At 31.8% G+C, this 15,271-nt stretch overlaps 1 protein-coding gene across 4 annotated transcripts in view; it reads left to right on the forward strand.

Moving 5' to 3' along the window:
• Window positions 1-942: 942 nt before the first annotated feature.
• LOC109858759 (cytochrome P450 4C1-like) overlaps window positions 943-15,271 on the forward strand; it is a 38,464-nt gene continuing 24,135 nt past the window's right edge. For 3 of the 4 annotated variants that reach the window (XR_002250649.1, XM_020436327.1, XM_020436329.1), the window contains exons 1-4: window positions 943-1,123; window positions 13,884-14,008; window positions 14,155-14,324; window positions 14,704-14,813. Coding sequence is in view for 3 of the 4 variants with exons in the window: in XM_020436327.1 (XP_020291916.1) it covers window positions 14,174-14,324; window positions 14,704-14,813 (261 nt within the window). In the remaining variant the exon portion in view is untranslated. The remainder of the gene's footprint in view (window positions 1,124-13,883; window positions 14,009-14,154; window positions 14,325-14,703; window positions 14,814-15,271) is intronic. The other variant, XM_020436328.1, reaches the window with a different exon arrangement.

Consider the following 15,271-nt stretch of genomic DNA (forward strand, 5'->3'; position numbering starts at 1 on the left):
TTGGTCTTTATCAAATTCGTTCTACAAGAATTGATTACAAAAAAAATTAACAAAAAATAATGTATGGAAATACTATTAACAAATTATGAAAAAGTAAAAACGCATTGTAAAATTATAATTTGTTGACTTACAGAAATTTGCTGTTCGCAAAAACGTCGATCAAGATACAGATTCAAGCTGTTATATGGCAGTTAGGTAACACTCTTATCTGCGATCACTACCATATAACAGCTTGAATCTGTACCTTGATCGACGTTTTTGCGAACAGCAAATTTCTGTAAGTCAACAAATTATAATTTTACAATGCGTTTTCACTTTTTCATAATTTGTTAATAGTATTTCCATACATTATTTTTTGTTAATTTTTTTTGTAATCAATTCTTATAGAACGAGTTTGATAAAGACCAAAAACTATGGTCGAAACGTCATTTTTATTAACTATCAAATAAAGAAAATCATCATTATTACATTTATACACAATAACAACTGCGTTTTTGACTCCAACTGCCTTGTCCACTTCTTGAAATTTTGAATATCTGGAGTCATCCGTTTTCTGAATTGTATATTGTTACAAGTTAAAAGGGGTTGTTTGGTAATTACTTAGCGTTAGTTTAATTGCAAGTTAGAAGTAATTATTAAAGTATTAGTTTTTATAGTAAAGATTAGTTGTTTCTTTAACGTGGCTCGTTTTTTTACACCTTGAGGAACTGGAATCCGGCACGTATGTCTAGTCAGTAGTCGCGGGGCGATATGCGTCCGCGCGCTCAAGGACGTACCGGCCAAAGGTCGCACATACAGCCGAAAAGATGCAATGGTCTGCATTGTACTGTTCGAGAACCGGATAGCGCCAGATTTTCCTCGGCCAATCACAAAGTGATTAGCTCGATGATAAAAGCCGGTGTCCGGGCCGGTGCGACTAGAATCGTCTAGAGTCGTGTCGCGGCCGGAGACTCTGCCCATCAGAACATCGCTCGCAAGGACTTAGGAGATCGCGAGTGAGTGAAAGTGTAACAAACGCGGAATAAGAAATAAATGGATTTATTGGAAAACTTAAAAAGGATTATAAAATAATATTGATTCTCTTCGGCGTCCCTCCCACGCAGCATCTTTGACCTCACGCGAGGTAACAATACGTTTGAGTAATATTACTGAAAAAGATATTCGACATATCATACAAAAATTTATTAGTTTTAAAATATTTTATTCATGGTCCAATGCAATGTATGCAACGTGCCAAATAGTAAATCACGTTAAATAACATCTCTAACGTTTAGAAGACATAATAAAAACATTTAATATATATAATATTGCTACTTGAAATGCAATACAATATTACCGTAATATTTCATTATTATATGTAAATGTAATATGTCGGTAATATTGTTGTAATATTATATTGTAATATCTAATATTACTGATATATTGCAATTTTACTGTGATATTGCAGTAATATTACGTGCTATATGGGACATTATCACTCTAACATATTTTAAGTTTCTTTTTTCAACAATACACAACAACAACCGTGTCCATTGACTCCTACTGACCACTAATTTCACTTTCTTATTGATTCAGACAAGTAAACACTTGCGTACAAGACTTATCGAGCATGAACTTAATTTTAATCAGAAATACGATCGATAGTCAGTAGTCAGCAAACATCGCAGCGATCTAGGACACGATTTTGCATGAAATGATGCAAAATCAGATACTTGATAATGAACAGTTTTATCATAGGAGACTTATCTCGGAGATGTTGCACATAAAGATGTAGAAAAATGGCATAAATTTAATGAGAGACGCAGACTTGCTTGATCCGATATATACTCCTTTACTTTCGAAACTCAATAGATAATTCCGTGTTTCCGTTCTCTCCTTTTTCTCAAACTTATCTTCCCATTACTTGGTCTTTCTTGTTTTTCTCGGATTTATATTTTGTCCGTTATACGAGATGTTTGTACTGTGGCCGCTACTGTGTGTTATTTGTATAAGAGATTTCATTTGGTTTACAATTAATCAATTATTTATTGAGCATTATATTGTTTTTTTATTGACCTTTCTTATTAATTTATTTATATTAATTTTGACTATATTATTTGACGTATTGTTGACTTTACTGATATATATATAAATGACTTTTCTTTTTATATTTTTTATAATTTTTATACTATTTGAACATTTTCTATACATTCTACTTCTACTAAGACTTATCAATTTTTTCAAAGTAATCAAATGAGTCATAAGGCCGATACGAGCAATAAAATACAGGTTGGTCGTGTATAAAAAGTAGTCTTTATTTAATATACAGACGTTTCAGTTCCACAAGTTTGGACCTTCTTCAGTGTGAAAAAGTTAAAGTCTAACAAGAAAAAATAGAATAAGCGCAAAGCATACATCATAGTAAATTTAAAAATAACATATTAATAAAACTCACTCAAATAAGAAAAACGTTTTAGCTCACTACATCACTACCAGATAAACAAAATGATGTCGATAAATTACAATAACATACTGTGTACTGACAAGCAAACATAACACAGTCAAATATATATAGATATCCCCACTATCAGATCAGAAGATCAAATGTTCACAATAAGTCGAAAAGAAAAACATGTTTACAAATTAAATACAAAGGTAACGGTCTAAATTTTTGATTTATACAATTCTAAAAAGGGAAAGTAAGGTTTTAGCTTGTCAGCGTCCGACATTATATTTATCGGATTGTTTTGTAACTTGATGTGGAGCATTTCTGAAGCTGATCTCTTATAAAAAAATTTTTCCGTGTCCAAGATTTTAACGTCATTCCAAATAAAGTCATGACCAGTCTCCAAACGATGCTCCGTAACCACAGAAACAAAATCAGAATTTCTATTAATCTGATTTCTATGTTCACTAATTCTTGTTTTTAACTTACGCTTCGTTTGTCCAACATAAGATATATTACAATTATTGCAATTAATTTGATACACCACATCTTTATTTTGATCATGAGTTAACTTATCCTTTCCAACTTTTATGAATTTACTCAATTTATTCAAACTTCGAAACGCCAAAGAAATTTCCTTCGTTTTTTTAAAAAGTCTTGAAAAAGAATCAGATAAATCAGGAAGATAAGAGGAACAACAAAATATTTTCCAACAGTTTCAAGATCATCAGAATAAAAAACAAACTTACTGTCAATGTTTGAATTTAATCTGTTATTAATTAAGAACTTAATTCTATTCCTGATTATCTTAAAAATAAAATGTAGAGGATAGTTATTCATAAGGAGCACCTCAATCATAAATTTAAAATTATTCTGTTGAAAACAAGGGTCAGATAATAGCATAATTCTATCAACCATGTTCAAAACTGTACCAATTTTCTGTGATTGCGGATGGGCCAAGTAAAAATTCAAATATCTACCTGAAAAAGTATGTTTATGGTACCAATCAAACATTAATTTACCATTATAATTTAAAATCTTGACTTCTAAAAAACTTAAATAATCATTATTTTAAACTTCTATTGTGAATTGTAATCTATTATTATAATTGTTAAACGTGTCTAATAGTAAAGTTAAACCATCCGCAGGTGCTGTTAGAATAATATTGTCGACATATCTAAAATAAAATGAGGGCTTAAATTTTAATTTTTTCAATATGAATTTCTCCAAGTCTTGCATAACAATATCAACAATAATTGGAGATAGAGGAGAACCCATAGGCATTCCGAAAGTTTGTTTCTATATTTTATTATCAAAAGAGAAGAACGTTGATGTTAAAATAAAATTAATTGCTTCTAAAAATTCTTTCAAAGGAACCTTTGTGTTTTTTCTAATATATTTCCATCTGACTTTGATCCCTTTTATAGCTAGATCGATGGGTATATTTATAAACAACAAAATTACATCTAATGATACAAACAAGTGATCTTGTTGCAGTGTTAGACCCCTTAATTTGTTAACAAGATCAACGCTATTTTTGACGTAGCTATTCGAGACTGGTATACTTTTCTGAATTAATTTATTTAAAAACTCAGCAAAGTGATGTAACGGACTATTAATCGTGGAAACAATTAATCTAAACGGGTTATCCTTTTTATGAATTTTTGGTATCCCGTAGGCTCAAGGTAATAAACCGTTGCTAGATTTGATAGATTTATAAGTAAGATCAGAAATAAATTCCTTTTGTACCCAATTTCTTAACAATTTATTAAGACCTTCTTCAATATTTTTTATGGGATTTCTATTAACCAAAGAATACGTCAAACAATCACTGAGCATTACATTAATTTTTTCCAAATAAGAAGTCCGATCAACAGCAACAGTCACATTGCCTTTGATTTTTTCAAAGTACTTCCGATGCAAGGACAAGTTGATCTATCCACAATTTTTGTTCTTGCTCACTCGTCTTGACATCTCTCATATGTTGACATGCGCTGGTGGTTTTTGGTGTTTTTCTTTTCATAAAGGTGTGTATGCGTCTTGTTATATTGTTTTTACATTAAATAATATCTAAATATCTACATTGGAAGATAAATTCTATAATTTTTCTAATTTTTCTATATTTTTTATTCAACGGGACTGATGATGATCTTAAATTAATAAAAAAACGTTCCACTACTTTAAATACTTTATCTACTTAATTACTTCGAACAAAGACTGGAAAGTCTATTTTAAAGTTATTTATGTAATATATTACGATGGTTTTTTTTTCAAAATAAATAAAAAGATGGAGAGAAGGCAATAACGAGCTAACACCTGATGTTCGGGTAAAATTCTTCTTTAATTCGAGGATTTAAAAAAAATGTTAACAAACGTTTCGATCTACTGTGGAATCTTTTTCAGTGTTTCAATAAAAAAATTACAAAGACAACATTGTAAGATATCTTGAAGATATATCTCCGACTTCTCAAATAAATTAATACTGTAGGCGCGTGGGTAAAATATTTTTTGGCACTAAGCGGTTCTCTTGAGAGCAATTTAAATAAAACTCGGCACTTCTGTTTCTAATTGATAATTAATGTATATATATGTCTAAATTTATTACTTATGGCACTTTACAATAAAACTCACAAATATGTTACTCTCGGCACATTACTCAGACTCAATCTTCACATACTCAAATCTTCGACCGATCTCATCAACGGTTTCAAAACGACTCTCTCTGCGTAATCGGCAAATATATCCAAAATCATGCACGATACAATAACATGTGTTCCTAGAGATGACGCAATACGATCTTTCTCAAGGGAATTACAATAATAAACAGACGAAAGCATTAGCTACAAGGCAATACATATCAAGCCATTCGGCAAAGTCGCGCGCGCGCGAAATATTTAAACAGAATTCTCTTTCAGGCGCTTACAACATGATCTATTCCAGACGATCATGAAGAATATGGATACAGAAAAGATATACGCTACAAACATATTCAGTTTGAGGAAAAGAAAGGCGGAAGTGACAGCTAAGTAACCGTCAGTATTACGCAAGATGACGCAAAACGTTCTCTCGCTTTGAATACAACCGACAGACTAAGCAGCCCCTTTCATATTCAAGACACATATACCGGTGTCTCACCCTCATCACAACGTTTGAATCGAACCAAGAATAATTATGTCGCTTTGTAGTTTTCCAAAAATGAAAAATATCAGGTTTCAGCTTGTCCGTGTCTGACATGACGTTAATTGAATTGCTTTTTAATTTGATGTGTATCTTTTCGGAGACGGATCTCTTAAAAAATGAAGATTCTGTGTCCAAGACTTTAGTATTTTGCCAATTGAAATTGTGGTCCGTATCAATTCTATGCTGTGTACTTACAGAAACATTCTCTACGCGACGATTAATCTGAGTTTTGTGTTCGGAAACTCTACTCTTGAGTTGTCTCATGGTCTGGCCTACGTACAAAGCATCGCAATCATTTACATTGCATTTTATAAACAACGTTTTTTCTTTGTTCAATATCTACAAGATCTTTGATATTTTTAATAAAGTGATTCAAGTTATAGAGACTTGTATAAGCTAATATATTTCCACGTTTTGTTTTCAACTATTTTGAAATTGTGTGCGATAATTTATTGATAAAAGATACAACAAAATAATTTTTAACGGTTTTTGAAGTTGGTGTAGACTTCGACTTGTCCGATATTCCGTTAATTTTGTTTGCAATCAGATATTTTACCCGGTAATTGATGACTTTAAAAATTGTTTCCAAAGAATAGTTGTTGGAGATGAGAACGTTAATTATAAATTTTATATTCTTTGTTTGAATCACTGGGTAAGACAACAACAGAGCTCTGTCTAGCATTTCGATAATGGTTTCTATTTTGTGAGAGATTGGGTGTGAGGAGTGACTTAAATATCTGTCCGAAAACATGGAGTTATGATACCAATCGCACATGATTGTCCCGTTATTAGACACAATCAATTTGACCTCTGAAAAGCTCACAGAATTCCCATCTTGCGTCTCAATAGACGATTTTTGGCAATCGTATGGTACATATACCAAAGTGTACCAAACTATAGTTCGAGTGACTTCAAATTATAGTTTGGTACACTTTGGTATATGTACCCTACGATCGCCAAAAATCGCCTAATCTGGTATTATATCCGTTGAATATATCCCATAGATAATTTAAATTGTTGGTAGGTACGATTAAAAAAATGTCATCTGTATAACGGTAAAAAGCGGGTCTTCAAAAATTTTAATTTTTGTAACACGGAAACTTTCAAATCTTGCATTATATCCAATGATAGAGAACATTAATGCTTAAAGTGTGGAAGCTCCCAAAACAAACGCACTTATTGTAGGAATACAAGGTTAGGTTAGGTTTTTTCGAGGGGTACAGAGGAGCGTAGCCTTCTCTACTCACACGCTTATAACACAATCATAAATAGCATCAAAAAATCTTATTTTACTATCTTTCGAAAAACAATGATCTATTTATGAAATGTTTTGGTAACAAAGTTGTTAGTAAACAAGAATGGCTTTGTTATTTTTACTCAGGAAAATGATTTTTATAACATATAAAAAATAAGTACATGCCCCGATAGCCAGATGATAGTAGTATGCCAGCAGTATGCACGCAGGTTTAATCAGCACTTTGCAGCAGATTCCACTCAGCTATGTCATCATAGTGAGTGAAGTATGTAGGCACGATATGTAAAGAAAACAACACAGCAAAAATATAGAAATAAATAAAGAATAAAATGACAATAGCACCTTATGCTTCAAATCTGCTACATTTTTTGAGCAAGTTCTGCTTGATTGATACAATAATATTTGCATCACGGCATGACACATTTATATTCTTTTTTTTTCTGTTTTTCTGTCAACACTAGTTGCCATAACAGATTATGTTTGAATGGTGGCTACACTGTACTGGCATAATGTATTATTGCAGACTTTGCAACATATGCTCATTCAGTCTTGGTTATCTGGGTGCTTCTTTGCAAAAAGTTATTTGTGTAATATGGTACATATGCAATAATGTTCGTCGTACATGCGCAATCAGGATTTGCGCACACATGTTCTGTACAAACAAGATCTGTACAAACGGAATCTGTGCAACAGTCGATCTGGTCAAAAGAAATCTTGGCAATCGGTGTCCTGCCCATGTAATCCAATTAGCGCGTGAGAAGCAATGGTCTGGACTCTGTAAGCGTGAATGATTTTCAGTTGTAAAAGAAAATGAGTTATATAGTTAAACCTCGATAACTCGAATCTCAAGGGAAGAGCTAAAATCTTCGAGTTGTAGAGGTTTCGACTTATCAAAGTTTTTTTTTTCCTTTTTGCAGAGCAAAAGAAAATGAATACAATTTTCGTCTTATAGAAGTTTTCGAGTTATAGAGATTCGAGTTATTGAGGTTTGACTGTACTTTATGCAACCTTCTAACAGCAAGAAATAGAGCAAACAAACATCGCTTACCACGGATGCTTATTCGCGGATCTTGGTTAATTAAAATCTTAGTAATTATTGCAAAATGGTATAGGATTTTCCGACTAACATATATAGAAAAATGTTGTTCAGAATGACGTTCTTAACAACATACTTCAAGATCATTGAAATTGGTGAGAAGGTCTACTTTCCGAATAATTACCCTGTACTCATCTAAGTGAACACTGTTGTTGCTTAAACTATTATCGGATGGAGAAAAGTCGGTCCGCTCCGGTTCGCTCGCCTAATAGCGGCTTTTTGCCGTAAAGCTTGATTCCGGCGGTTGCGCCTAGTTAAGATAGCGGGTATTTAAGCGATTTCACTTTAAATAAAACTTTTTGTAGTATCAAATATACGTGAAAGAAGAGCAGCTTCTGATGATCTTGATTTTTTGACATATGAACAACATATACAGAGTGTCCCAGAATTAGTGTAACATCTCTCGTAGACAGGTAGAAGAAATAAAACTGAGTCGATAAGTCCTATACCATTTTGCTAGATTTGCAATAGTTACCGAAATCTTAATTAACAAAGATCCGCAAATAAGCATGCATCGGGCTATCTTACGCGCGTAGGACAGCCCGGCGCGCTTTGTACTGTTGGATGTCGAGGAAGGTCGGGTGGTAAAGATGAGGTTCTGATCACGAACTTATATTCTTATCTTTTTGCTCCGACTACAACGTTCCTTTTGTTTCTTACACGGCTGTTCCTCACTGTGGTAAACTCTCCGGCTTGCGGAGCCACACAGTGAGCTAGCAGTCTAATCACGGTCTCTGCTCTGCTTCATCCACGCGATCGATTTATAATAGATCGATCGCGCTGATTCAGCAGGCCCACCGGTCCTAGCAACGGCCGTGCTAGTTACCGGTGCCGGTGTCGACACATGCTGCGTTGCACTTCGGACAATGCGGCGATGTGTCGCACCCTGTGGGAACCAGCAGTTCTTCCTAGAACTGCTGCCTTCCTGCAACTTACCCAGGTCATTGAACAATGACAGTGATGTCTCATCACATTGCTCAATGGCCTCATCTTATCTTAACTTTTAACACAAAAATTGGCGCACAACAGTACGATTACATTTAAATATGTATATGTTATAAATATGTATATGTATAGTATATGCTGTTATATTATATCCTCTTATATGTTGCTACAGGTAATACCGTAAGCGCGCGAAGCGCACCGGGCTGTCTTACATGCAGAAGACAACCCGATGCTTGCTTATTCGCTGATCTTTATTATATTGTCTATATCTTTGTTAGTAAGATCTTGGTAACTATATTGTGAATCTAGCAAAATGATATAGAACTTTTTGACTCAGTTTTACTCTTTTTATTTGTTCACGAGAGATGTGATCCACCAATTCTGGGACACCCTGTATGTTAGTTGTCTGAATCTAAAGTACCTGAAATACATGATATTGTCTGTTTTCAACTTTGAGCGCTTGTAGGCCAAAAATGACTCATAGGATTGTGGCAATTATAACTTTTGATCAGCATTGCATCAAGTATTATTTCCTAAACGTTTAGCTCAGTTGAGTAAAACCCAAGTTTCATAAGAAAAATGCGGGGTCCTTTATTTAATCGCTAAACGTTTCGATTACAAGTTTGAATCTTCTTCAGTAGCAACTACATGTGTTTAGACAAATAAAAAGAGAGATAAAGTCTTTGCAATACCATTAAATAAGTAAGAAACTAATAAAATCTCATCAAAAATTTCTTAAAGAAACAGATTGTAAATCAGCATAATAAAAAAAATAGAGAGGTATTCCGATCAATGTTAATCGAAGAGAAAAGATCCATTATCGTTAAATGTTTACAATAAAAACTGATTTCAAACTGATGTACAACTTTTACAAGTGTATATGGATAATTCTCAAAAAATGTAATCTCTGTGGTATGCATGTTCTAAATAAAAAAAATAAATAAGTATATCTTATAGTTTGTAAATATTTAGAAATGTAAAAATGAGTTGCATAAATAATGGAAAATGTTCACCAACAGTTTTTTTCACACAATATTTCAGCAGATACTTTCGTATACAGAGATTATTTTCGTGTGTTAAGTAATCTGTGTGGTTTGCAGTTTACTTAAAAAAATAAATATTTATTCTATAAAAGTAATAATATTACAAATCATGTCTATGCGTATGGAATAAATAGAAAAATTGTTACAATACTTAACAATGAAGAACAACTTAAAACATACTTATCACACAAGAATATACATATATAATATATAAATAATATAATATAATATAAATATAATATAAATATAATATAAATCATTATAATATACAACATTATATAATATAAAACATTATCTAAAGAATTTATACAATATTACTGAATAAAAAGAGGTTAAAGAACAAACACAAAAACTATTTATAAAAAAAATATATCAAGGAAGCATATTTTAAAAATATATCACAATAGTTATGAAATATTACGTATGTATGTGTACTTTTACATTTTGTAATATTTTATATATTTTATATATATTTTTTTTTATATATTTAGAATATATAGTTAAATATATATAAAATATATATTAGTAATTATTGAAAAAATTTACATATACATACACATATACATATATATGCATACACATATACATACAGTGCGGAGCACCATATCGTGCGCCGTGAGGAGAAGTAGTTCTCCTCTGGCCGCCTCCTCCTATCACGCGCTAGCGGCCCGAGATTTACTCCATATATCGGAACGGTATCTTATCCTTCCTCATTAGTGTGAATTATATAACACTTTATGTAAAACTTGTAAAGGGAATGGAATGAGATATTTAAAAAAGAATTAACATTAACAAAAGAAATACTTATCATTTATTTTCTATTATTTTCACCAGAAGATAGAAAAGTAATACTAGCAAACAATAAAAGCTATAGTAATGAAAGACAAGTAACATAATAAACTAACCTTTATATGTTTTGGAAATTGAAACAAAGTTTCTTTCAAACGAATAAATGAATATATAAATAGTCGTGAAGAGCCGTTCGCTGGATGTTATGCGGAAAATATGTTTATATATATATGTGCGTGTACACACATATAAACGAATTCACGTTTTCACGTGTTTTTGAATTGAAATTTCAATTCATAAAATCATACAGGATGCTATACTTGCATCTCATGTATGAAAGACCCCGTATATCCTCCAAACTAATTTTAAAATATTGCGAAAAAAACGCACATATATATATAGACATATTTTCCGCATAACATCCAGCGAACGGCTCTTCACGACTATTTATCTATTCATTTATTCGTTTAAAAGACGTCAGAGTCCAAGATTAATTCTCAGTCAATCGTTAATTACAAAGTTTCTTTCCTCGTTTATTATTAGTTGCAGTTGGGCAGCCTTGGACACAACATCGATATCTACTTTTTTCACTCATATTGTATTCTTTACTATGTTTTAAGTAATATATATAAGTTTAGCAGCGTGCAGTGGTTTTACTGTATCTTGCCTATACTGTGATCTCTATGTATCAATATAAAGGTCAAACGAGAATAAATATACATATATAAATGTGAAATGTGTAAATACGTCTAGATAAAGCGTTTTCGACATGTAAATGCATTATAAAACAATGTATCGTAAAAAATATATGATGGTTGAATTCAGAAAAATATTCTTTTTTTTATTATGACAGAAATATGAACAACAAATTGTTGTCGCAACAAATATTTTTAAACAACAAAAAATAATTTATTGTTCAATAAACAAAAATTTTGTTTTATTTCTTTTTATGTCACTTTGTAGCAATTAACTTGCTGTAAAACTTTTGTCTTAGACATTTTTCTGTATTTATTCTTATACTTTAAGAGAAGTACGCAAAAAAGTGTAAGCACCCTTTTACATTTAAAGTCAAAAATCATATTCTTAAAATGAAAACGGGCACGAATTGTGCATACCGTCATATATTGTGAGGCCCTCTACATACTCACAAAACTTTATTGAAATCCAAGTCTCCGGGTTTGCTACCTTCCTTTGTTAGTCTTGAAGGCCTGCTGCGGCTAAAGCTGACAGCCTGGCCAAATCCTCGGCACTCGATTTACTCGCGAGGTTGCTGCGGCACTCCCGGAGGCTTCCCATGAAATCAGCAGCTTTTTCTACCTTTAGCCTTGAGAGTTTCGTCTTATATATCTTTTTGAGTAAGCGAGTACTCACCGAGTTTTTTCCAATCGGGAAACTCAGTTGAGCCTCGCTGGTTCTTATTTGTTAATTAGTTAGTCGTGCACCGAAAAAATTATATTCTTGTAAGTAGAAGATTTTATACTTAAAAAATCTTCTTAAAGATTTTATACTTAAAAAATCTTCTTAAAGATTTTAGATGATATTCTTCTGAAATTAAGAATATATTCTTAAATAAAGAATATATTCTTAATTCTTAAATAAAGAATATTCTTAATTTAAGAATATAGTCTTTTTCGATAGTGAGATATATATGTTTTTTTATAGAGGCTTTTTATATTCTAATCAGTATATATTCTTATCAATATTACTATTTAGAGGATTTTCCTCTTAAAATAAGAAACTCTTCTTGGCGCCTATTTTAGTATAAAATATACTTAAAGTAAGTGGGATATCCTCAAAACAAGAATACAACTTTTTGTGTAAACTTGTGAAACCTCCAATCGGCGGCGATCTCCCCACTTTGGACAGTTCGTCCGATTTTTAGAGAAGGGAAAAGAGAGAGAGTTTGTTTTTTCGAAACACTTAGACTCTTGGATGTTTACCGAGTGATAAATAAAAAATTTCGAGTTATTGCCCTTGGTGGTAAATTCTGTTTGCACCGCTCTAATTTTTATGAGCTTTATTTTTCTCACCCCGGGTTTGTTTGGAAAGTTGATCGGAGATATTTCAAGAATACATTTTTCTCGCTAGCTATCGTTTTTAAAATGGAAGTTTTTAAGATTATTATTAGGCGCGATTTATTTTTTCGGGCGCCGACACGATTTCTATTTGCGCTCTTATCGTTTCAAAATCCAAGTCCCAAACTCCGTTCGAGTTATTTATTGCTTCTAACTATTTCCTTAAAAAAGTGAGAATTTATTATATGTCAGCGCGTCGCGTTGCGAGAAAAAGGGGACCGTGGAGTCTCCAAGACGTAACACATGGACTATTTATTTTGAAAGTGGTGTAAGTCCATTTTTGAAAAAAAATGAGATATCACGTAATTCATGCTTAATTTAATGTAAATTTTTTATGTATAACTAGTTTACGAAACAAAAGAAAATGGACTTACACCACTTTCAAAATAAACGGTCATATTTCTTCAAAAACTTTTTGTATGTATTTTTTTGTATATATCTTTCTGTCTCGGATGTTTTTTTATTCTATTATATTTTTGTTTTGTATTCAGTGCTGAAAATGATCGCAAATAAACTTTGATCAAAACGTCCGGAATACACCGTGGTTTAAGTTGTTTTCGATTTTTTATTTTCAACTTGGACCATAGGCTTTTTGGTTATTTTTCTTTTAATCCGTTTTTTATTGTTTGAATGTTTCCTTCCGGAAATAAGAAGATTGATAAAATTCCACTTGCCAAGTCCTGGCACATGTAACTGTTATTCTATATGCTCAGCATTTGTACATATATCTAATATCTACTTTTTGCTTTTAAATAGTTTGTTTTTCCGATTTACTCTTTTTCTTCCTTGTCGATGCGCACAATATAGTTTTGTGTGCAGGTCGATTTCTTGCATCATATATTTTGTCAAATTAATCTCCTGCTCTCCATCTAAAATCCTTCTTTTTTCTTCACTGTGCTTTAGTTTTTAAACATGGATTTATTTTTAATGTATTTGTTATATTGCTTTGCATAAAAAAGAAAACTGTGAAGTCTCAGGATGTAATACTTTGACCATATTTTTTTACTTTGTCTTATGTTATACTTTATATTAACTTGTACGTACTTGTAAATACATAAACAATCTTTTGTTACAGAGGTTGCTTTATTAAACCTACGAGAGAGCGGCTTATAGCTCAGTTATAGATCTGGAATTAGTAACCGGAAGATTCTAGGTTTCGAATTCGGCTTGAACACAATCGGATTTTTACGCATTTTTTCGGTGAGCTGGCAACTTATTAAAATTATTCTTTCTCCTGCAATATACAATTTTTTTTTAAATCTGTTGAGTATATTTGAAAGATGCAGAACTAACGATAAATATGATATTTGGTTCTTTTCATCTGATTAATGTAAAATTTGTTCCAGTTAAATCGATCACACTACGATGATTGAAGTACTATTGTTTATTATTTTTCTTATATCAATATATCATTTTTATTTACACTATGGCAAAACAGGAAGATTGATTAATTTAATTCCTGGACCACGCACCATACCAATATTGGGAAATTCCCTTTTGTTCAACGTTCCATTAGGTAAGAAAAAAAGAAGATTTAATTTAATCAAATTGCCTTTCAACTTCTCAATGTTTTTATAAAGAGCAATAATATATTTCTAAGTTCTTTTTATCTTAACCTGTCTACTTTGTAAACAGTATACATAAATATACGTGTAATCTGATTACATACTTAATGCAGACTTTTTTCGATAATCTATTAAGAATGTTTTGATATTTTTCCTGAAATAAATATTAGTTGTCATAAACTAAATATAATTATTATACAATTCTTATATTTTTGTAATTAGTTTGCAACTAGTTTGGAAATGATTCCACATATAATACACTTTCTTTTTGAAATCTGATAAAAGTATACACTTATTTACAGTTTTAATACACTTATTTACATTTTTCAGATAAACTATGGCAAGTAATATGTAAATTACAGAATCAATATTATCCAATCGTAAGAGTATGGATATTTCATATGCCATGGATAATAATCTGTCATCCAGATGACATAAAGGTGATATATAAATATAATTTATTTATGATTTTTTTTAGTTTTTCTAATTAATGATAATTCAATACTATATACATGTATATAAATCAACAATTAAGAAGTATCAATTCTGAGAAATATCTATTGTGACGTGACACGTTCCATCACAAGGATAAATTTCCGGTCGGCACAGGAGGCGGTGAGCTCGCGTTTCCCACTATTTTAGAAAGAACAGCTTGTCTAATTGTCTAATTGTTTGTAGCGAACGTAAATGCGCTCGATAGTCTTTTGCGTGGCTGCGCATTGCGTCATCTAATGTTAATTCTCGTTATAATTACCCTGATAGCCACCTGTCTGTGTTTTTGCTGTCATGTTGCCGAAAACAAAACGCTTGAGTTTTCAGCAAATTTAGAACAAGGTGAGTCAGGCATTTGTCTTTGGTTTGACATGACACGTATTTAACATGTGTTGCCGACAACTTG

Source organism: Pseudomyrmex gracilis, unplaced genomic scaffold (genome assembly GCF_002006095.1).
Source record: "Pseudomyrmex gracilis isolate BER0280 unplaced genomic scaffold, ASM200609v1 scaffold_223, whole genome shotgun sequence".
Lineage (NCBI taxonomy): Eukaryota > Metazoa > Arthropoda > Insecta > Hymenoptera > Formicidae > Pseudomyrmex > Pseudomyrmex gracilis.